The sequence below is a fragment of the Tribolium madens genome, unplaced genomic scaffold (assembly GCF_015345945.1).
Source record: "Tribolium madens isolate multiple individuals breed KSU strain unplaced genomic scaffold, Tmad_KSU_1.1 Scaffold_7;HRSCAF=85;Tcas5.2_LG10, whole genome shotgun sequence".
Classification (NCBI taxonomy): domain Eukaryota; kingdom Metazoa; phylum Arthropoda; class Insecta; order Coleoptera; family Tenebrionidae; genus Tribolium; species Tribolium madens.
Genome location: NW_025401050.1, coordinates 8,362,519 through 8,387,156, shown reverse-complemented (window position 1 = coordinate 8,387,156; position 24,638 = coordinate 8,362,519). Strand labels below are relative to the sequence as shown.

General features: G+C 31.4%; 1 protein-coding gene across 37 annotated transcripts in view; it reads right to left on the bottom strand.

Annotated features, from left to right (window-relative positions):
* The window catches only part of LOC123010062 (protein tramtrack, beta isoform-like), a 47,453-nt gene extending 23,262 nt beyond the window's left edge, over window positions 1-24,191 (bottom strand). For 23 of the 37 annotated variants that reach the window (XM_044406720.1, XM_044406736.1, XM_044406722.1 and 20 more), the window contains exons 1-3: window positions 24,035-24,191; window positions 23,538-23,903; window positions 23,063-23,474 (exon numbers count right to left, since the gene is read on the bottom strand). In XM_044406720.1, coding sequence (XP_044262655.1) covers window positions 23,063-23,474; window positions 23,538-23,894 — 769 coding nt within the window. In that variant the 5' untranslated portion in view covers window positions 23,895-23,903; window positions 24,035-24,191. Of the gene's footprint in view, window positions 1-2,833; window positions 3,100-4,054; window positions 4,321-4,831; window positions 5,177-5,284; window positions 5,444-5,494; window positions 5,714-5,768; window positions 5,872-5,923; window positions 6,095-6,144; window positions 6,364-6,409; window positions 6,492-6,552; window positions 6,807-6,854; window positions 7,068-7,119; window positions 7,208-7,272; window positions 7,409-7,457; window positions 7,677-7,726; window positions 7,818-8,066; window positions 8,206-8,252; window positions 8,472-8,519; window positions 8,608-8,993; window positions 9,275-9,323; window positions 9,543-9,589; window positions 9,678-9,732; window positions 9,901-9,950; window positions 10,170-10,216; window positions 10,305-10,355; window positions 10,511-10,563; window positions 10,783-10,830; window positions 10,919-10,995; window positions 11,141-11,192; window positions 11,412-11,464; window positions 11,550-12,408; window positions 12,650-12,704; window positions 12,930-12,997; window positions 13,122-13,331; window positions 13,499-13,551; window positions 13,771-21,956; window positions 22,063-23,062; window positions 23,475-23,537; window positions 23,904-24,034 lie in introns of those variants that run through there. The other 14 variants (XM_044406699.1, XM_044406707.1, XM_044406708.1 and 11 more) reach the window with 14 other exon arrangements.
* Window positions 24,192-24,638: the final 447 nt, after the last annotated feature.

Sequence of the window (24,638 nt, the reverse complement as noted above, 5' to 3'; positions counted from 1 at the left end):
TTTATTTATTTATCATTTAATTAATTTTAATGGTCAATAATGGGTAGGACTTTAAGAATATAAACAGAGATCAAAATCAAAGGTTGAAATGTTTTAAAAAAATGTATGACGTATGATATTAAAAAGAACTCGTACTGTATAGGCCAAATGGTAATGAAAATAAAAAAAATTCTTTTAATACACGATCAAAAATTTTAAAAGTAGTAAAAGTACCTATGACACATTAAATCAAAGATTTTTTACTGTCGGAAACAATTTAATGATTTCTGCAAAGTCAAACTCAGGTACCATCGGTGGACATTAAAAGCTGGAACATAAAAAATTTGCTCATTGTGTTTCAAACTTTTGAATTTTCATTCAAAATAAAAATTTTCCGCAATCTAAAGATGACCGTAAAGCTCTTTGAACCTAAAAAGATGCTAGTCAATTGTGTTATTGATAAAACCCTTGTAAATGTAGACAACATTAAAAAAAAACTGAACTTAATTTGATGTTAACACGTATATTAATAAATGTTACGAGATGTTTTTAGTTAGGGAACTCTTGAGTTTGAAAAAAATGTGTGACTGGGTTGATAATGAGTAAAGTATTGCTAACGATTAAAGTGGCACTTTAATTTAACTGTTTTCCATTGAGTACACAAAATGTTATTTATGTATCAAAGCACTAAACTCTTATTTTTCATTACAAATGTGTGTTGAATGCCGAGGCGATAGCCGAGATAACAGACATACGTTAGCAACAGCGTTATGTTATCTCGTGATTACATTCACAATTATTTGGCAACACAGTTATTCGCAAACCGCAAATAATGAAACCTTTTGGTGCCAATTTTAGCCTATTTATTGAAGATTTTGACACTAGTGACAATTTCAGAAAAAAGAAAAATCAGCAAACCCAAAGAAAAAATACGCTTTCTAAAACCACTGAAATGAAGTCATCTGAACATTTTAAAAGAAAATACTGCATTTTCAGAGCTCGCGCCCCAGAGAAAAATTCCAAGTAAGATAATATACCAGGTACATGAAAAAAAATATTAAAAGATTATGTCTATCAAACAATTTTGACATTTACCATTTTTTATATCTATTTTGTTTCTGATGAACCACAAATAACATTAAAAAGAGTTACAATTTAGGATACAGCATCGTTGTTTCCTCTTCTAATAGCCTGTAGCAAAAAAACTTGAACAATTATTTTTCCAACAGGAATTCGATAGAGTCAAAATGCAAAATTTAAACTCCAATAATTTCGAAATTTATATAAATAGAATTTTTTTAGCGTTTTTTCCATGTTTCTGGTATCTTATTAGTTATCTTAGCACTTTTCTCTAAGGCGCGAGTTCTGAAACACCCTGTATGTACTCAGAAAATCATCAGACTGCGTCACGCCGGACATCTTCAGGGTCAGTTACTATTCCTTAATTCATACACGGAATTCTAATCTGGGTACATTCCCCACTTTTCTGCAAATTACTTTTTAGGTTGCACAGGCATGTAATTAGAATTGTTGCGAGAATTGGCTACATACTCGTAGAATAGAAAATCGCAAAGAACTAAATATCCTAACTCTACCTTCAGTTTATGTTCTTCAATAAAGTGTTAAATATCTTTTATAATATCAATCTTTAAAATTATAATACATAATATAAAATCTATTAATTTGTCTTACACTGCACAAAGACTCAAGAAATGCCAAGAAACTTTCAATTATAATAATATATAATTTTTTAATAAGTTACCAGCTTGCGGAATTTAGATTCTATGATTCTAAGATAATAATTAATAAGTTAAAAAATATACTCTTTTCTTATAAAGCACTTTACACTGTAGAAATATTTTTACTCTCTGATGCAACAAATTTATACTGATAATTCAAAAGTATACTGTTTTTCTTTTTTCACTTTCTTCCTATTGTTGATGACGTGTCTAAACAAAAATTTGACACAAATAAAGGATTATGGCCATTATTCTCAAAATTATTAGGATATGTTGACACAATAATTCAACTTGAAATGAAACGTACAAAAAAAGTACATTTTCTTATCTACGTTTTTGGTATACACTGTTCACTAACAAATGTTTTAAATTTTCAATCAGATTAAGTACATTTTTGTAATTGTGTTTAAAAAAATATCTCTGTAGAGAAAGTTAAAAACTAAGTATATTTTTAAAATTCAATTGTAATATTCGTTAATTTATTTCATACAACCAGATTACAAAGTTATCATTTTTATTTGTTGAATCTCTAAAATCAGCCAAAAAAGTAAAAAAATAGTCACACTGACATCGTCGAAAAGTGGAAAATGCGTCACCAGCACTATCGGCGCTTTTAAGAACATTCATTTTATTAAAAACTAAAAATAAAAACACAAAAATCACAACAAGATTTTATTAAGACTCATAAACAATTTTAAAAGAATATGGCCTTATATGTCCTTTCATAGGTTTAGGTAAATGATTATGATCCTTTTTCACTATAACTGTATCACCATAAGTAATAAGTCTGGCTTTACAGGCCTTTGTTGCTTTTGCAGTACAACACCAAAAGCTCCTGTCATTAAATTTCTTTTCAAGACTAAAGCCATAATTGTTCATTAACAACTTGGGTTTCCCTCGACGATTCTCGACGCAATAAACCATACCTACAAAATCTTATTTTCATGAAGTGATTTGGTACAACACGGCCTTTAACATAAAACGCACAAAAAGTGTATAAAATACCCTTTATTGAACAAGAACTAACATTATTGTAGTAAATAGTAACACTTAAAAATAATACTCTTTATTGACTAAACATAATGCAAGTAACATTGTAGTAAATATTGACTTGATTAAAAATTGTAAATTTATGTAAGTTTTTTCTTAAAAACTTTTCTTTCCTTAATTTTTTTCTTTATGTATTTATCGGGAACTTCGTGCGAATGTAAACCCATTCGAAGGACGACTTTCCCACCACTAGTGTAACACTTAGCAGTGCAAGATGCTTTATAACACTTCCAAAGTGTTTTGTCTCTGACTTTCTTCAAAGATCTATAAACTTGATCCTGAATCACGAGTAGATCTCCCAGCAAATGATTCTTGATAAAAGAAAACACTCCTGGAGAAGAAGAAATAATCAGCTATCTACATCACAAAAAAACAATATAACACTACCGCAACCACCAACAATTAAACTTAAGTCACTAACTAAAAAAATAAATAACTACAAATACCATTTATTAGGGCCATTAATTAAATATAACAAAAGATAACATGAATTAGTAATTCAGACTCTCTTCGCTGTTTAGTTTGTCTTATAGTAGGTATCAAAAGAATACCTAAAAATCGTCAATTTAAAATAAAATTGACATAAAAGTGAAACTAACATTTTATTGAAAGTATCATAAAATGGCAAGAAAGAGTATATATAAAAAAATATTTGTGAAGAAAGAAAGATCAGTTAATTTTGATTTGCTTAATTAAACCAGTCTACAAAGTGCTCATTTTTATTTGTTGAATCCCTAAAGCTAGCAAAAAAGTAAAAAAAATCACATTGACATGGACGAAAAGTGGAAAATGCGTCACCAGCACTATTGACACTTTTGAGAACATTCATTTTATACATTTTTTTTGACAGCAAATTCAAAGTTTATCAAAAACTCGAAATAAAAACACTAAAATCACAATTTTTTATTAAAATTCATTTACAACTTTAAAAGAATATGGCTTTATATGCCCTTTCATAGGTTTAGGTAAATGGTTATGATCCTTTTTTATTATAACTGTATCACCATAAGTAATAAATCTGGCTTTACAAGCCTGTGTTGCTTTTGCAGTACAACACCAAAAGCTCCTGTCGTTAAATCTCTTCTCAAGATTAAAACCATATTTGATCATTAACAACTTGGGTTTCCCTTGACGACTCTCGACCCAATAAACCATATCTGCAAAATCTTATTTTCATTAAGTGATTTGGTACAACAAGGCCTTTAACATAAAACGCACAAAAAGTGTATAAAGTACTCTTTATTGAAAAATATAATGCAAGTGTAGTAAATAATAACAACACTTGATTAAAAATTGTAAATTTATGTAAGTTTTTTCTTAAAAATGTTTCCTTCCTTATTTTTTTTGTTTATGTATTTTTTGGGCACATCGTGCGAATGTAAACCCATTCGGAGCATGACTTTCCCATTACTAGTGTAGCACTTAGCAGTGCAAGATGCTTTGTAACACTTCCAAAGTGTTTTGTCCCTGACTTTCTTCAAATATCTATACACTTGATTCTGAGTCACGAGTAGGTCTCCCAAGATATGATTCTTGATAAAGGAAAACACTCCTAGAGAAGAAGAAACAATCAGCTACCCACATCATCACAAGAAACTATATAACATTACCGCAATCGCCAAAAATTAAATTTAAGTCTCTAATTAAAAAAATAAATGACCAGCACTATTGACACCTTTGAGAACATTCATTTTATACACTCGTTTTTTTGACAGCAAATTATAAGTTTACCAAAAACTGGAAATACAAAACACTAAAATCACAATTTCTTCTTAAGATTCATTTACAACTTTATAAGAATATGGCCTTATATGCCCTTTCATAGGTAAATGGTTATGATCCTTTTTTACTATTACTGTATTACCATAAGTAATAAGTCTGGCTTTACATGCTTTTGTTTCTTTTGCAGTACAACACCAAAAGGTGCTGTCATTGAATCTCTTTTCAAGATTAAAAACATATTTGTTCATTAACAACTTTAATTTTCCCGACGCCTCTCGACTACTTAGAAAAACCCATGAAGTGATTTGCAACAACACGGCCTTTAACATAAAACGCACAAAAGGTTTGTAAAATCCTCTTTATTGACCAAATATAATGCAAGTAAGTTACATAATTGTAGTAAATATTGACAACACATGATTAAAAATTGTAAATTTATGCTAGTTTTTTCTGAACAATTTTTCCTTCCCTCATTTTTTCTTTTATGTATCTCTTGGGAATATCGTGCGAATGTAAACCCATTCGAAGCACGACTTTCCCATTACTAGTGTAGCACTTAGCAGTGCAAGATGCTTTGTAACACTTCCAAAGTTTCTTGTCCCTGACTTTCTTCAAATATCTATAGACTTGATTCTGAGTCACGAGTAGATCCCCAAGAAAATGATTCTTGATAAAGGAAAACACTCCTAGGAAAGAATAAATAATCAGCAACCTACGTCATCACAGAAAAAAAAAACAATACAACATTACCACAACCACCAAAAAACAACTTTGAGTCTCTAATTTAAAAAAAATGACTACAAATACCATTTATTAGAGGCATTAATTAATTATAATGAAAGGTTAACATATGCTAGTAATTGACAGAAATTATTTATTCCGATTGTCTTCGCCATCTGTTCAATTTGTGTCTTATAATATCAAAAGGAGTCTCTCTTGCCGCATTAGGATACCTAAAAATCGCCAATTTGAGATGTGAGAATTGACACAAAAGTGAAACTAACATTTTACTTAAACTTGCATAAACTGCTCTAGGGGACTGCTCAGGTTGCTGCGTCATAATCTCTTTCAATTCTCTCATAAAAATTATTTTTTCTTCTGCTGCAAAATCCGGAGGATGGTTGTGGGGTTTGTTAAGTTTTATATCCTGAATTGAACCTTCCGAAGGTATTACAGCTCGAGCATGACAACCTAGACGTTTATATTCCAAACAACGAAGGTAGCTAAAGGAAAAATTGAAGAGGTGCCAAATAATTTCCACTTCAGAGCAATACTTACATCATTGGTGGTTTTCCTTTAGTGATATTAACATGAAAGACAAAGCCATCTACAATATATCTCGGCATGTTCCTCTTTCTATTACGTCTACACTCCACAGTATCTGTGTTAAAGCAAAAAAAAAATGGTTAATATTTGAGTGCTGTAACTTGAGTAACTTAAGCTAAATGTTTAGTCTGCGGTCCGCATAGATTAAAACTACAGTCAATTAAGTGCATGAAAATGGTTTATTAAACATCAACAAAAATCAATTAATTTGCTTTTTCCACCTCGCCATTGACGTCCTTACGCATTTATACGTTTTTAAACGTGCCGCATCCGGAAAACTGAAATTCATTTATTGAATAATTGTTACATTATCAAACAAAATACACACATTTTAGCCACGCTATCGTACACATTTTTAAGTGGCGTGTCAATCCCACTCATGCATGCAAGTTTTAATTCTTTCAAAAAAGGGCCCGTCAGGTTTTGGACTTTGTCTTCTGGGTGGTTATGCTCACGAAAAACTATAGTTTGTGAGGGTGGAGAACCCACATTCAGGACAGCTCGAGACCGACATCCCAGTTTTTTATGTTTACAACAACGCATATATCTAAAAAAATTAGATGGGGTTACAAATTATTTTACGATTATTTTACCTCTTGTTTCTGTGTATGTAAGCCGTGTTAAAAATGTAGCCGTCAACAAAAATTTGGCCTCTTGGCAATCTCTTTCCCTTTACTGAAACAAATGGAGATAAAAGGTAAATAGGTGGTGAAGAGGTAACTTATCGGAGGTAAATCTTTTATAAAAAACAAAATACAAAAATTGTTTTATAACTTAATTGCTATTTGGCTATTAACCAAATTTGAACTTCAATTTTAACAAGTAATTTTATTGTGATCCTTTTGATATATTTTTTTTAATTTAAGAATTGTTTTATTAAAACTTAAGCAAATTACAACTCATAGAAAAACTTAATTTTCTTGTTTTTTCCATTCATACAGAGTAGTTCTCAACATATTAAAGGTTTTTAATTTCGCTCCATCCGGATGACTACAAATAAAAAGTTAATAAATATAAAAATTTAAACAAAAACATTACATTTTTGCAACGTCTGCATAAATTTCCTTCACTGTCATATTAACTCCACTTTTACAAACCATTTTCAAATCATTCATAAAATCTAAAACCGTTTTCTCGCTATAATCCTTCGGATGAGTGTGTGGTTTAGTTAACTTAAATTTTTTTGGAGTTGAATCGAGCATAATAACAGCTCTGGCTCCACATATCTTTCTTCTACAACACTTCAAATACCTGCACGTATAAAAATTAAATAAATAATAAGTAGTGAAAATAATTGTATTACCCTCTGGTACCACTGGTACTAGAAAGGCCATAAAAATAACCATTGACACAAATCCGACGAGATCCTGTTCTCAGTTTTTGAAGTGGTCCTGGAACAACCACCTCTAAATACTGTAATAATTAAAACAAAGTATAATGCTACTAAAAGAAGTAATAAAATGATATAAGAACTATTTTATTGAAACAAATAAAATACAAGTCATAGAAAAACTTAATTATCTTGTTTTTTCCACTCATACAGTGTAGTCCTCAACATATTGAAGCTTTTCAATTTCGCTCCTTCGGGATGACTACAAATAAGAAATTAAAAGATATAAAAATTTCGTGCAAGAACATTACATCTTTGCAACGTTTTCATAAATTTCCTTCACTGTCATATTAACCCCACTTTTACAAACTAATTTCAACTGATGCATAAAATCCAAAACAATTTTTTCGTTATGCTCCTCCGGATGATTGTGCTGGTGAGTTATTTTATATTTTGGGGGTGAAGAACCCAAGACTAGATGACCCCTAGCTTTACAACCGGCGCTTCCAGTCTTAGAGCAGCAAAAATATCTACGAAAATTTAAAACGTAAAAATCCAAATTAAAAAAATGAATATATACCCTTTGTCTCTACAGACTTTGTGAATTCTGTAAAAATAGCCGTTTATGTATACGCGTTTGCATCCAGTTCTCAGCTTACCGACAAAAGTTCCTAAAATAATAAAAAAATATAAACCATTTTACTTTACATTAGAGCAAAAGCATCAATTAAATAAAATTAAAAAACACTTTTTTTAGAAAAGTTTTATTAAATGCGTGAATAGCACAAAAACAAACATTAACGACAAAACGAGACACGAACAAATTTTAAGAACCATCAAAAATTATCAACAGTCGAACATGAACGTTTTCTTGATGAAAAATTGATATGATAGTACCATTAGAAATAAACAAACATTTGCAACATTACTTTTAAAAATTGTATTTCATATTTAACATAACATATTTATTACAAATGAAATTATCTAATCCTATTTTTCCAATCACGTAACGTAGTTCTCATCGACTCAAACGGCTTGAGCTTCGCTCCTTCTGGATGTCTACAATTTTAGAAATAACACGACTGTAGAAGAAATAAATTACGTACATTTTAGCAACGTCCTCGTAAATTTCCCTAAGTGATAAGTTAACCCCGCTTTGACAAACTAACTTTAACTGATCCATGAATTTCAAAGCGAGCATTTCGTTGCGATCTTCTGGATGATTATGAGGGTTTGTAATAACAACACTTTTAGGATCCGGATAACAATCTACTATAGCTCTAGCCCTGCATCGTGTACTATTTCTTTTACAACAAACATAATATCTAAAAAAAATCAATCGAAAAAGAGCCAACATGAACGATCGGAGTTACTTATTATGTCTTCCCACACCTGTAGGTCTGTAAAAATAACCATCAAGAAAAATACGTCCAGTTCCAGTTTTGAGGTTTTTGCAAGCGCCTGAAAATAGTAATACAGAAATGGAAACTTTGTTACTGATAATAATCGTAATAGAACAAATAATACAAACAACTTTATTAAAAAATGACAAATATTACAAATAAGGTCTTTTTGCTCGCCATTCAAATAAAATTGAAAATAGTTTAAATTTGACAGGAGTTGGATACCTGAAACCATGAATAAAACTAATACCAAGCAAGATTAACACCACATCTTGACGGTTCTACTCTGGCACACCGCTTATAATTTTTACACTTTTAAGGAATAGAAATTCAGGCGCAATGAGCTTTAGCTTTGCAAGCTGCACTACGCAATTTGCTACAACAAAAATGTACAAAACAATTTAAATTTTTGCCAGGGAAAGAATAAACAAAAAATACTACAAATATAAAGTTAGGAATATATTTATTAATTATTTACACGTAAATATTAACATTTCCCGCGCTTTTTGACACGGTTTCTAAAAATATATTTAAGGGAAAGAAATTTAAACCTCAGTTAAACCACCAATCACAGCAGTGTGACTTCAGAATTTAACTGACGTTTATTGGTACAAGAGATCAAGCCTCAGTGCAAATAAAAAATAAATTAGTGTTGTCCCATCTTCCACTTGAGCAAAGTAGTTCTGAGCGATCTGTATGGTTTGAGTCTGGCCCCCTCAGGAAAACTAAAACGCCAAATTAAAAATTCCACTTCATATGCAACAAATTACATACACTTTAGCCAAATCCTCGTATATGTCTTTTACCGACAGATTAATCCCACTTTGACAAACTAATTTTAGCTGTTCCATAAAATCTAAAGCAATTTTTTCACTGTAATCCTGTGGATGATTATGAGGACGTGTCAGGACAAGCTTCAAGGGTTTTTCGTTCATGTTACAATTAGCTCTTGCCTTGCATAATGAACTTCGATATTTACTACAAACGAAATACCTAAAAAACAAACTTGAAACTGAGAAACAAACATGTGTCTTTTGTACCCCTTGTTTCCTATTACTTTACCAAGGTTATAATAATGACCGTCAACACAAAGACGTCCTGTTCCTGTTCTGAGCTTTCTCAGAGGATCTGGAAAAATCTTGGAAATAATTCAAGTTCAAGCGTTCATTCATAAAACTACAAATAAAACGTCTGTTTTGTCTAAAAGGTTTTTATTAAAAAGAAAAAAAAAATACAACCGATTTGAATCTAAGGCCTAAATAAATATAAAAATTAATCGTCCTCCGTTTTCCATCTAGCCAAAGTGGTCCGCATCATTTCATAAGGTTTGAGTCTGGCTCCCACCGGGTAACTAAAATTATAAAACAATTAAAAACCAAAACAAAAAATGTCACAACATACATTTTTGCTACATCTTCGTAAATGTCTTTAGGTGACAAATCAATGCCACTCTTACAAACTAATTTCAGATGTTCCATAAATTCTATAGCAATTTTTTCGCTGTGGTCTTGTGGGTGATTGTGAGGTTTTGTTATGGTGAGTTCCCAAGGATCGGAAGATAGGTCACAATTAGCTCGTGCTTTGCAACGAGCACTTCGATTTTTACAACATACGAAATACCTAAAAATATGTAACAAAAAAAGTATATTCAAAATAAACAAAATTACCCTTTTCGTCCCATCACTCTACCCAGTCTATAAAAATAACCATCAACACAAATTCGTCCTGATCCCGTTTTAAGGTTTCGTCTCACATCTGAAAAAAGTTTACGAATGACAAATCAGCATTAAAAAATTCTGACAGCTATAAAATTTTTGGTTTAGAATGATTCAGATATTTAATGCAAAACCTTTATTAACAAAATATATAAAAAAAGATATTATAGAGTAGATTTCTGCCGCCATTTAGCCATAGTAGACTTGATAGAAGAATACGGCTTAAGTCTCGCTCCTTCCGGATAACTGCAAAAACAAGGAAATAAAAAAAATCTACAAATCAGAATAAGTCTCCTTACGCTTTCGCTACATCGTGGTAAATTTGCTTAATAGTCAAATTAAATCCACTTTCGCAAGCCATTTTTAACTGTTTCAAAAAGTCCAATACGTGTTTTTCGTCATAGTCTTTAGGATGATTGTGATTCGATGTTACAATTACTCTTGTTGGTTCTTCACCAAGAACAAAGTTTGCTCTTCCTCTACAACGTAAACTTCCAGATTTGCAACAGCAGAGATATCTGAAAATTATCTTTGCAAAAAATTCGACTCAAGTGGTTAGAATTTACCCTTTTTTGCCTACTACACTTTGTAGTCTATAAAAATAACCGTTGATGCATACTCGGCCCGATGATACTCGCAATTGTCCAATTTTGGCTGAAAAATATCCACCATAATACAGTTGCAATTTTCTTTGTAATTACATCATTGCAAAGTATTTCAGAAGAAAAATATTTTTTTAAAGAAAACTTTTATTTATTACTGTAAGTGACAAAAGTTTTAAAATAAACAAATTATTTCTTTTTGCTCTCTCTCCTCCATTTGGCTAATTTAGCCTTAACTTCTTCGTATGGTCTACGTTTGGCACCCTCAGGATGACTAAAACGGGATGTATTTAGCTAATTAAAAATTAATTTAAAAAGACACATACACTGCAGCCACACCATTGTAGATGTCCTGAAGAGGTACGTGAAATCCACTTTGACAAGCTTTTTTCAAATCCTCTAAAAAGTCATTAATGACTTTTTCAGAAATGTCTTTTGGGTGATTATGAGGACGAGTAACTTGAACTTTTATTGGTTTTTCGCCCATTTCAAAAATGGCTCGCGCTTTACAATTTAATCTACCTTGTTTGGGGCATATCAAATATCTGTATAAAAACTCGAAATAGTAAATATACGAAATGCATATACGTTATATTACCCTCTCGTATGAATTCTTTTCTGTAACCTGTAAACATAGCCATCACTAAGTAAGTAGCTATTTCCAAACATTCTTTTAAGAAACCCTGAAAAAAATCAAATAATCATGTCACATATCTTTATGAAAACTCAAATAAAAAGAAATAAAACAATAACTTATATTGAGTGGTTTATATTTCTTAAAAAATATTTTTATTTTTACAACGTCTAAACCGTTTTTCTACAATCCTGAAAAAAGTTACACTTCATACATCGCTATTAATACGCGAAGTTAGGTATTTTTGTTAATCGTCATGCGAAGTACTCATTTCGCACTAGATTTCGCCTACTAACAGAAACATGACAAATTTTAGAGTAGTTTAAATATTTGAATTAAAATATTTTGTAGAAAAAACGTTGTTTATATTATGTGTGCAAAGCAGTTTCTAACGCCCGAATAGAATATTACATAACGAGCACGGAAAGTGATAAATAACGCACAAGCGAGAAAGTTGCGCACGAGGCATTAGCCGAGTACAGGCAATACCGCGAGTGCGTTAGACACTTTCCTGCAAGTTTTGTACACTATTTTTCCTACGACCATAAATCATTTTTTTCTTACGAACATATTTTTTTTTTCATAACGATTTATTTTTTATAATGGATACAAAAATACGTTGAATAACGATTTATTTTTTATAATGGAAACAACAAAAAAATACGTTAAATGAAAAAATACAAAACATAAAAACGTTATTTTCCTACGACCATATACGAAACTAGATCATAACGCACAATTACATATGCGCGAAAATTGGCAATATCGTACGAGGTCGAAAATCTGTGCGATTTGTTTTCGCACTGTGTGTTAGAAATCTAACACACAATTCACACTCGAATGTTTTGTATTTTTTCATTTAACGAATTTTTTTTGTATCCATTATAAAAAATAAATCGTTATGTAAAAAAAATATGTTCGTAAGAAAAAAAAATTTATGGTCGTAGGAAAAATAGTGTACAAAACTTGCAGGAAAGCGCAACTTTTCCGCTTGTTATGTAATATACTAATTTCACATTTCACATTTCCTTTCACACATTTCATATAAAAAGAACTAAATACTTTGTTTACAGTGTGGTATTTTTGCGCCATCTATGTAACGATGAACTAATGTTTTTAAACGATATTTCCTCAGCAGCTTTCGGGTACCTATAAAACAAAACTCTAAAAACTCTCAAAATTCGACATTTATATTATTGATTACACTTCCGCTACAGTCTCATAAACCTTCTTCAAAGTTACTTTCTCCATCGAATTCGATCGAACAGCATTTTTAAGTTCTTTTATGAAAGCATCTTTTTCTTCGGCATTAACGTCAGGTGGATGGTTATGTGGTTGAGTCATTTTTAACATAGATAAGGTTCCACCAACTGGTATCGTCGCTCGTCCTCGACAACCAGATCTTTTATGTTCAGCACAACCCAAGTAACTAATTAGAAAATCACAAATTTTATTTGTTGATCTATTTTATTTGAAAAAAGAAATAAATTTATTTACCGTAATGGAGGAGTACCAGCTATAACGTTATTGTGGTACACAAATCCATCAACAATGAATCTCATCCGATTTATCCTTTTTTTAGGTTGAAGATCCTCTAAATCTTGTTTAATTTTGATAAATTCTGAAAATAACACATGTTATAACTTCAGCTATAACCTAAGTGTTAATTCCAGAATAAGACAATAACTATTTTACGACAATAGTATGGCAACTTTACGTTTACAAAAAAAAGAGTACGTTTGAAAAAAATCACTCGAGACGTATTACTGTAAGTTCCATTTGTCTTGCAAGCTTATCTGTTTCTATCTATTAGGTATTCGTAAAATAATCATTAAGCAAACACCGTCTTTATTGAAAAGCAATAATTTACAATAAAAAATAAATACAAGTTATTATTTAATTTTTTTAAATTACATTTGTTTCATAACTTTCTCTCTCCATCTTCTCATCGATGTGACTACTTTTTTAAATGGACAAATTTCTGCTGCCTCTGGGTATCTGTAATCAGAAAATACGTAATTTTTATCCTAAATAATATATGAAATACTCACAAAATGGTAGCGCATTCATAAATTTGCTTCAACGGCGCTGTAGGACGGCAAGTAATTTGTGTTCTAAGATGTGTCATAAAATTTCCTCTAAGTGTGGAGTCTAGATATGGTGGATGATTGTGTTCCTTACGTAAAACAAGATCATTCATGTTTCCCTCCATTGGTATTTGTGCTCTTGCCATGCAGGAGAGTCTCTTATATTCGGCACATACTAAATATCTATAAAGAAAATCACCTATGTTCAGAAAATTAATCTCGTTAAAATTTGATGTAAATTCAGATTTCAAATGCATCGAACTGAGATAATACCGTGCGATCAAATAAAAAATAAATTAGAGTAGGCGTCGATTAAATTCTACAGTTGGCAACACATTGGCTGGAAATCTGGGCTGGAAATTTTCTACACAAACTGAAACTGAAAATGACCATCCACCGTTTTCCTCTTTAACAGCAATAAAAATTTTCTGCTCTAAAGTGAACATTATTTCACTCAAAAGGAATAAAACGCAAACTTGTCAAATTTTCCGCTGACATTTGATGTCACAAATCAGGATTGCCATCTGAAAGACTTTAATCACCGCTTACTCTAATTTATTTTTTTTTTGATCGCACGGTATATCTATTTATAATTGCAGATATCATCAACCTGACCAGTTGTGCGAAAGTGTATTGAAATTGAAACATGTCAGGTGGTGATTGTTGCAGCTTCGTGCCTATATGCGATTTTGATAAAAAAAATTACCTAAATAGAGATATTTCAAATCAAGAATGTTGTCAAATTCTAGTTTGATCCCTTATCTCAAAGCCGCATTTGACACTTTTTCCAAAAAACCGTCCTAAATCGGTATCCAAGTCCCCCAAGGACATCCTCTTTTTAACACGTTAGTGTTCAGGCCCCTCTTACAATTGAAAATCAGGAATACCATTAATCTTTATCTCAAAAATGTATTTGATGGTTTTTCCGAAAACCGCCCTGAATCAGTATCTAAGCCCCCCAAAAATACTCTTTTTTTTAACGCGCGCGATCACGCCCCGCTTATTTGCTATAAAAAATTATCGACAAAAAAATTTGACATTCGACTGACAAAAATGTAAAACGGGCCTTATGTGCAACTAATCTCACTTTCAATTTTTGTAATTTTTATCCCGACAGCTAGAGAAAAAATGACAACAAATCAAAATAATTTATAGAACTATATAAAAACACGTATGTACTGCTGGCATTTTTGTTTCGAAAAATCGATGCGCCTAAAATAAATTTCAACCAAAACTTCCAAATTTTAGTTTCAAACGTCAATCATGATTATGACAATAAAACGTGGCTTACATTGAGATTTTTTGAACTGCCATAAATTTAATGTCGAAAATTCTTTGTTCGCAATTGTATTAGCAGTGTTAGACGTTTTAAAAGTACAATAGCAATATTACTACTTAAAAAAAAAATAAGTACTCGTGATTGCTCTCACCAAAACTAATAAACACGATTATCACTCTTTTTTATTAATCTCACCAATTATGTACGACGATAAAATAAGTACTAAATAATATTTTTTATTGATTATGCATAAATAACTACAAAGAAATATACTGAGAAAACTTAATAATTATCAATTGTGTGATAATTCTTAAAACATGGAATTAAACATAGTCCCACATTACACTCAGCACACATATATCGACTGTCTTTTCGCTGGTTATGTTTTGAACAGACAACACATCTCTTCTGCGCTTCTTTTTTTCTTCCAGTTGATGGTACTAGTGATGGAAAATGACGACTCGTTAAGCGAAATGAGTTGTCAGAACATGATACTTTTCTTCCTGGCCGAAAACTGTAAATTGGCTAGAGGTACTTTTCTAGAACTTCTCCAATTATTCAATTCGCCTCTCTTTTTAAAATATTAACCAATAAAATAGCAGATATTTACTTTTGTATCCTAACAGCAAACTCAAGCGAATATTCCACTCGTGGTAAAATATAACTGGTTATTCCACGATAGGTTGCAGTGAACTTGACTATTTACCCGGTTGCTATGAAAATGAAATCATATGTAACGCAAATTTGCCATTTGGTTCATTGAATAGTCTGTTGAATACAATTCGTAGTCAAAGATTGCAGAATATTTTTATTCATGGTGACTATTCATAAAAACATTCAACCAATTTTGAATACTCGTATTATAACTGATGATTCGATGTTGAAACAGAGCAAAGGTGATTTTTTGTCCCGTAGCATGTGCATTTAAAAGAGATATACTCTATGAAAGAATATTTTTTTATACTATTTGATCGTACACATTCGGTTGTACTAAGCATCATATCCGTCCTATCAACAGCGGCTATATAGGGTTATTCATAAATATGAAGCAATATTTGAACCTCAAAAAATGACCTATAAAATGTCTACTGATAAGAATTTTACAACCCTCGGAATTAGGGTATGAAAATTTGTTTGTTTTTTTTTTTGTAATAACTTTGGTACCAATTGAACAAATATGTATTATAAAATTTGAAAGTTACTTGCGAAAACATACCTTTTATTAAACTAATAAACATAAAAACCGGATATACCTACTCAACTTCTGTTTTCTGCAGTTGCAAATCACATTTTCTGTGTTTTTCTGTTTTTTGTTCTCTTAAGATTAATTTTTTATTGCTCAAATCGATAGAGTAATCAATCGAATAAAAAATGTCTATTTTTATTGACAAAATTTTTGTACCTTAACTAAATAATTATAAAAAAACATATACAAGATCATCAGTTCATTAAATAGTCATAAAATATCAAATGTCAAAAAATTAATGTCAATTTTTTTTGGCGGATAGAATTTTTTAAACATTTTTTCCATGTTTCTGGTATCTTATCTTACTTGAATTTTTTCTTTGGGACGCAAGTTCTGGTATACCCTGTATATGTTTAGAGCAATTAACAACAAACAAACAAGAATTTAATTAATAAGGCCTTTATGTTTTTTTTTTAAATCAAGAAACATAATTTTGAAATTTTTGTCCTTTTACTAAATAATTATAAAAAAACATATACAAGATCATCAGTATCATTAAATAAATATAAAAAATGTCAAATGACAAAAATTTTTGACAGATAGAACTTTTTAAACATTTTTTTCATGTTCCTGGTATCTTACCTTACTTGAAAATTTTCAAAACATTTTCAATCATTGCGTGTATGAAGCAATTTTTGAACCACAAAAGTGACCTATAAAATGATGTTAACTTTGATAAAAACTCGTGTCCTGTCTCTAGTGACAAGAATTTTACAGCCCTTGGAATTTGGGTATGAAAATTTGTGTTTTTTTTTGTAATAACTTTGGAACAATTTGAACAAATATTATAAAATTTACTTGCGAGAATATATCTTTTAAACTAGTAATCACGAAAACTGGACACATCTACTCAATTTCCGGTTACAGCAGTTGCAGGTCACATTTTCTGTGTTTTTCCATTTTTTTGCTCTCTTAACACCAATTTTTTTTTTTCCTAAATCGATAGAGTAATCAATTTCGAAGAAAAAACGCATAACCTTTAACACCCTTAAAATGTACCATTTTAAAGATATTTTACTTTAAAGTAATGCTCGAAAAGAGTTATCTTACCGACATTTTTGTCTATTTTCTAATTAACTAATCGACAAAAATGTCGATAAGATGCTCCTTTTCGAGCACTACAAGCTCCATCAATCAGATTTTGATTTATGTTACTCCTGCAGCCAGAAAAAAACTAATTTCCCATATCCAGGACAGCTGGTATAAAAGAGTTCCGTGACTGACTGACATACAACGCACAGCCTAAACCACTCAAGCTAGAAACATGAAATTTGAAAGTATGTTCTTTAGAGGGCGTAGAAGTCCGCTAAAAAGAGATATTTTTTAAATCGTTCTAAAAGGGGTGAAGGGAATTGTTACTTTTATATAGAAAATCGCATCCCTTCGGCTATTCTCCCCCGTTTCCTCAGTGCGCATGCGCAAGATAGAGAAAAAGTTGTTACATTGCATAAAGTGCATCAAGCACGGGTACGAAGCTGAGATAGGCGCATTGGCAACACGAGGGTGTTTTCCACTTAAGAAGAGGTGAAAAGGCGAACAATAAGCGCTGCGTATTTTAAATCAAGTAATCATTCGGGATTTTATTAATTTGCAGTTTTTTGGCAGGAAAATGACATTTACGCTTGCGTAAAATGAACGCGTTAAAACTATGATCAAGATTTTTTGTTTGTATTGTTTACGTGTTGTCGTATCTAGCAATTATTCGTTTCCTTGGCAAACACATAAAATTTCGATTACGGTGATACGAATTACGAGTGAATTCGAGCTGTTATATTACGTTAACGTTTCTGTTTATATTTTGGGCTGAACTGACGGATTTTTGATTTCTGGAACTCAAGCAAACTTCTGTTTCATGGCTGGTTATCGAGGATATTTCCTCAAGCACCTTGACTGCACCAGCAGTTATCAATCCAATGGAAGGACATGCCGCCAAACATTTTTTTACGTTTCATAAGCATCCAAAACTTCACTAGTGGTGGCGAAAAAAATTTAAATAACAAATAAATTTTAAAAAGGCTACTTTTAAGCTTGTAATACTCGTATTCGATTCGTCCTTAGAGAAACGAAAACTTATTATTCATAAATAAAAAACTGAAAAATTGGTTCTACAGTGCGATCAAAGTCTTTCTATTAAGTAGGCATACTTGAGGACGAATGTCGCATGGCAGTTCGTATGTCATCTAGATGTCAAAAAATTATTTTATAAAAATTAAAATTTTGATCTAAGCAAATTGAATTATTCTATGAAAGGCCGCAAGACATCCTAAAATAAGATGTTGTTGGTTTTTATTCATACAAATCGTTCACCACGGTTTCCTGTCATCACTTACATAATAGTATATTATGATTTACAAGTTTTATAAGAAGCATAACACATAATACATAAATAATACACAAAGAAGTGCGACAAAATGCCTTATAAACGAGATATCATACAGTATTTTTTCTACTTTGCACAAATTTAAACAAAAAAATTCAAATTTCGAAATGTAGGGAATTTTGCGGCAGTTGACAACATTGCGGGGTGGCTAGGTGACTATGAAATAAATTAATTTGAAACGTCATTATTTTATTCATAAAAATGAATTTCGAAGGTACGAAGACGTTTTACAATGTATGCACTCCAGAAATAAAGACCTTGGCGGCAAATACGATGAACAATTAACTCCCTGTGAGATCACGCCAATATAGTTCAATTGTTCAGTAAGTTGACTTCAAAAACTACCTAAACGTTTTAAATTTCTAGGCTTGCTTGATAGACTTTTTGATCGCACTGTATGAGTATAATACATTAAGTTTTTTGATGAATAATTAAGATTTTATGTTCAAACAAAAATTAATTATAGCGGAATAAGCGAACATAGCCACTAAGTAATGAAAAATAAATGCTGGTAAATTTTATGGAGTTTTACTTTCATTGATTTTTTTACTTTTGTGCGGCAACCTGAAGTTTTTTAGTTTTCTACATCGTATGGTTTTTAAAATAGCATAAATTAACAAAGTTGCAGTACCTTTTAAACCACTTTGTGGTCAGTAATTTGAAGTAATCTCCTTGACGGATAGAGAACTTCCTTTTTGTACAACCTGCCGTAAGAAATTTTTTTGGGTCCGCCACAACTTCAAACCTTGGACTTAGTGTAGTGACACCTCACCAGTTTTTGATTAACTGCTGTTTAAAATTGTAAGCTGCGACGTTCAATTTTAATTGTCAAAGTGACATTAACAATTCACATTGTTAAAGTGACAATAGTGCTACTGTTAGCAATTTTTAAATGTCATCGCATTTAATGTGGCGCCCCCAATTATTATTTTTTTTACCACGAAGCTTAAAGACGCAACCGGCCGTATAAAAACATTATCAAAAAAGCTGTGGTTTTTCTGCGTGTATCATTATTGAATGTCTTATCCTCACTTGTACACTACTCCATTTCAGTTGATAGTAGAATTTGATAAACAGGGTTTTTAGCGGTTTTACCACCAAAGTTCAGTTGGCTCTCGTAGCCATGTTTTTCTACCCGATTTTTTTAAAGGTGGCAGTAGTGTTTGTTGTCACATTGAAACAACTGTGTTGGGTGTGAAAGATTTGTAAAAAGAAAAGCATATTCCTGCTAGAATCTGTTAATTATGTTCATGTGTTTGTGGCAGTTATCAACAGTTTTCAAATAAAACTATTGAATGTTGCACAAAATGTTGGTTCTTCTTAATAAATCAAAGATCGTTATTGATAACAACAAAATTTCAGCCCCACCCATAGTTTTAATTAACAAAATTGTTATGAAACATACCTTGTACAAGAATAATGTACCTCACAACTTGTTCCCAACTGAAACGCAGTTGCCTCAAAGAAACCCAAAGTGGTACAGTTGTTTAGTTGATCGATTAAAAACCGGAAAATCCTCCAAATATTCCGTAGATATTTGATTTATACTGTATAGCAAAACATCGCCGTTTTGATAGAGATAATCCTTTTCTCGTCTGGGCATTTTTTGAGTTCAACTGATTCCCGTTGGCGCTTTATTCTGGGGAAATTTTTTGACACATCCAGTTCTTTAGCTTAAGGTTTCAACCTCATAATATCAATTCTCCCTGGCATATCTTGTTTTGTTGTATCCTTCCTCCCCAGTTTTTATTAATTGCGTTATTTTTCATTAATAATTAAAAATCATTCGGTTTTTCCCTAGTAACCCTCGTAACTAAGAAAAAACTCGGAATCACTGCTCCAATGCATTTTTTTACGAAATGCCCAGGCGGGATATTGATACATTTCATTAAGGAGGCGGTGTAGCAAAATTGTCTTATTACCTTTTGGTAAATTTAAAAGGTTTTTTTTTTTTTCAAACTTTTTCAATGCTAATAGCCACCATAGACAATCACAATTTTAGCTTTGTGCTTCAGTGATAGAAGTTTGTGATACAATGTGTTTTGATGTTGGTATGTTGAAGGATTAGCATAATTCTTATTATGACAAGAGCCGCATTTCATCAAATCATTTAAAAGGAAACCAGTCTGTAGATAGATCTACAGGTCTGTAAATAGACCTACAGGTTTGTAGATAGATCTACAAGGCTGTAAATAGATCTACAGGCCTGTAGATAAACTTGCATCTTGTATAAGAAAAACCTTCGAAAATTTAAAAGGTTTGTTAAGGACTAATAGTCACAATAGTTAGTTTTGTGCTTCAGTGGTTGGTGTTTGTGATACGCGTTTTGGTATTAGTTGTTGAAAGATTAGCATTAGCTTCTAACTGATTTGTAACTACCTTTTATAAGTAAATTTATATTAAAAGGATTTTTCTTATAGCTTTAAACTATTTAACCAAAACTGGAGTCAATAAAACTCGTTCATATACTCTTCAAACACTCATGTTTTGGGTTGTTTTAAAATGTCCAAATCGAATTGGATGCATTGTAGTCCATTCGGTTTCCGTTTATGAGGACATTAAAATCAATTTAAATAAATAAACTCAAGATTTACTAATCAAAACAACAGCTGTTGGTAGATTGTCAATAAATGTCAACATGCTGTCAAAGGTAATCAGTGTAAGTAACCACAAATAAGAAATTCAAGATTACTTCGTTGTGCATAAAAGTTAGGTACAGTTGGAAACAAAATACTTTGGTCGTCAATGTCACTTGAGTGAAATTAAATTGTAAAACATGGTTTAGGACCGTTAACCTTATTTTTAGCTACTGTCAATCATAGTTGACAAGTTGTACATATTTTTGATAGAAAGATATAGTAGCTGTCATTAATTTGAAATTGTCATTCATTTTAACGTTAAAGCTTGAATTACATTAAAGTGTCAAAAAAGTGACGACCAAAGTATTTTGTCTCCAACTGTACACTCGTAAATTGTGACTTTGACAATTCTACTATCAACTTAAATACAGTATAATAAGTATTACCAACATTAATTTTTTTTTAGAAATTCTGACGTTTGAAAAAATAATTATGACACTTTACAAAATCGTATCCGTTTTACGTATAACTAGCTAGCAAGTAAAATAAGTCATTTTCAAGATGAATAGAGACTTGTTAAATTGACGTTTATACGAGAAACAAATTCCTAATTAATGTTTTAACGTCTCTTATAATTAACAAAAACACAAAATTACTATCCCTAATTGATAAAAGTTAAAGTTAGTACATTATCCAAAAATTTTATTTCATTCTAGATTCATTGTAAATTTAGCAAATTAGTTTTTTTTAATATTTTCGATTCTTTTTTAATTAAATTTTGCTTTCACTTATATTTTTTTTATTACCTTATGATTCTTTCTGTTCAATAACTTCACTTCTAACATATACTTTTTTAAGTTTTTTTTTTTGGTTACCAATACTTACCGCGTTTTAGAACTTTCCTTTACTGTATTCTGATGATACGTAAATCCATCAATAAATATACAACTTCTACCAAACTTCTTGTCACTCATATTCACAATTGTGAAATCTGGTAAAAATTCAATACGTTAAAAATAAATTTTTAAAAATCGCGATTTTACGCCATGGTAGGTAAAATTGTGCGTGTCGAATATCAAAAGAACTAAAAAATAAACAAGCCAATATATTTTTCAAACAAGCTTCACTTTTAAATTTAAAAGCAGAGCAACAACATTTATTTGTTTACAATTATTAATTATTAGTGATTACTTTATACTGTCTTGTTTATTCAAAAAGTTAATGAGAAATGATGGAAAAAACTTAAATGACACCTACCAATTATTTAAGTTCCTATCTTCACTTTCTTGTAAACCCACGGTCACTTTAAAAACACACAAAATACTAAAATCGTCCACTGATGAAGTCGATAAATAAAAATCAATCTTACTTCAAACAAGCGATTAAAAATTTAACCGCTTGTTATAAATAAAATACCAATTAACATTTCACTACACTTCCACAAACACAAAAATAAAAAAGACACAAACAAAACGTTTATAAAACATAAACGTTTCTGAATACAATACAAATATTACAAAATTGTGAATCAAAACAAATCATTTTAAAAATTATTGCCTACTATGCCGTAGAATCGCAAACATTTCGGTACAATAGATACAAAAAATGTTTACAAAATGTCTCTTGGTATACAACTTAATGTTTTGAAAACAAAATATATACAAATTCCAAAAACTTCTTATTTTGTAAACATTTTTCTTGTCGAAGACATAACTGATCTCAAATGAATAAAATCAATCAATGTATTAAAATTTCAAAGACAAAGTCATTTTAAGAAACACATTACTGAACCAGCCTGTTGTCAAATGAATGAATTTCAGGTGCGTTTTCAAAATTGTCTGTACTGAATGATATTTTCCAAGAAAACTCATTTCCTATAAATCTTTAAAATGCTATTCAAATCTCTAGTAAACCGCAAATCGCACAATGTGTCTCTCCCAGTTATGTTCTTCAACAAGTGAAAAATTTTAGAAATACAATCATCTACATACCTTGTCCTTCTCCAGCCGTTCCATCAGTACTAGTCCCAGCTTGGGGCTCATCATCCCCACCTTCCATCATCGAATAATCCTCATTTCCCTCATCAGCAGTAGTATCATCCAAGGGATCGTCAGCAAACGTTTCATCAACACCATCATCAGGAACCGTAATAGAAGACTGACTTTGATCATACGGTTCCATTTTAAATTGTATTAGTTGATCATTAGTGGGTGTGCTTGATACAGATGGTTCAGTCTTTGTTAGTGCCGACGACGTACTCGATTCTGGCGCTAACCTCGGACGTTTAGCAGGTGGGGTAGAAGTAGAGTGGACTTTTTTAGGGCGCGAGGCGGGTGCTAACTTAGGGGGTTCGACGTCAGCAGCTTTCAACTCTTCTGGTTCATTATCACATTCAGCAGAGCCCTAAACAAAAAAAAAAACTATAAAACTGCTCTTCAACCAATCTTGAAAAACTGCAACACTTACATTTCCGTCCCCCGTAAGTCCTTTGATCTGCAGCGCCTCGGCAGTTTTAATAAAAGTAGTGAGATTTTCTTGACTGACTTGAACTTCTCCTTGGTACATAAATTGAAGCAAATCACTCATGGCAATGTAAGAAACGTCTTTCATAAACACGATCGGGTGCTTACACGGATTTACTTTAAAAAGTTCACGGAAATACGGACTACACACCGAAAGCACCATTTTATGGGCCTTTAGGTACTTTCCTTCCACCGCCAAAGTCACATCCACCAGGTCCTCATTTTCCAATAATGAGTTCATTCCCGAAGACATATTCTTGTGGAAATTGTCCCAACATAGCGAAAACTGCTCCGACGCCATAGCCGAAGTCTAAAAACGCCGAAAAAATATTAATTTTTAGTTGAAAACTTCCAAAGGATAGACGCGACAAAATGGCGTCGTGTTGTCGGTAAAAAAATTTGCCGAAATTTCTGATTTTACACAAAAACTACTGAACTCACCTTGTAAAAAACGTACACCAGAAGAAAACGTACAGTTGACGCTAGTTGTAACACTTAATGGAAAAGAAACATTGTTTTTAACCGAAAATAAAAGATTACGCGTAGTAAAACTTGTTACACCTTTTCTTCCAACTTCGCCAGCTAGCGTCGTTTGCAATACGCATGCGCTGGAAAATAAATAAGCCAGTTGATTGGTCAATTGAACAATAACGAGTGGAGTGGGGTAAAGTGGCTACTGGGTTTATTATGCAAACATTTCTAATTTTTCTCAATTATTTTATTTTTCTTGTTTTTAAAGCTTGTTACATTTTTTAACGTTTGGTACGGCGTTAAAAAATTATTCTCGGTATATTTCATGAGATTTTTGTGTTGGCCCTTCAAGTCACTGTTCCCGCATTATGGGTCACCAACCTGACAAACTGAAATTTTTTTATTTTATTTATGAATTATTGTTGATATGGGGTAAACTTGGGGTAAGAAACAATAACCAATGTTTATATAAAAGTACCTAAAATTGCTAAATCATAAGAATGTGTATTGTTTGTAGTAAAAACTTTTTTTTGAATAATTATTGATTACGTTGCCAACCTAATTATCGAATTTT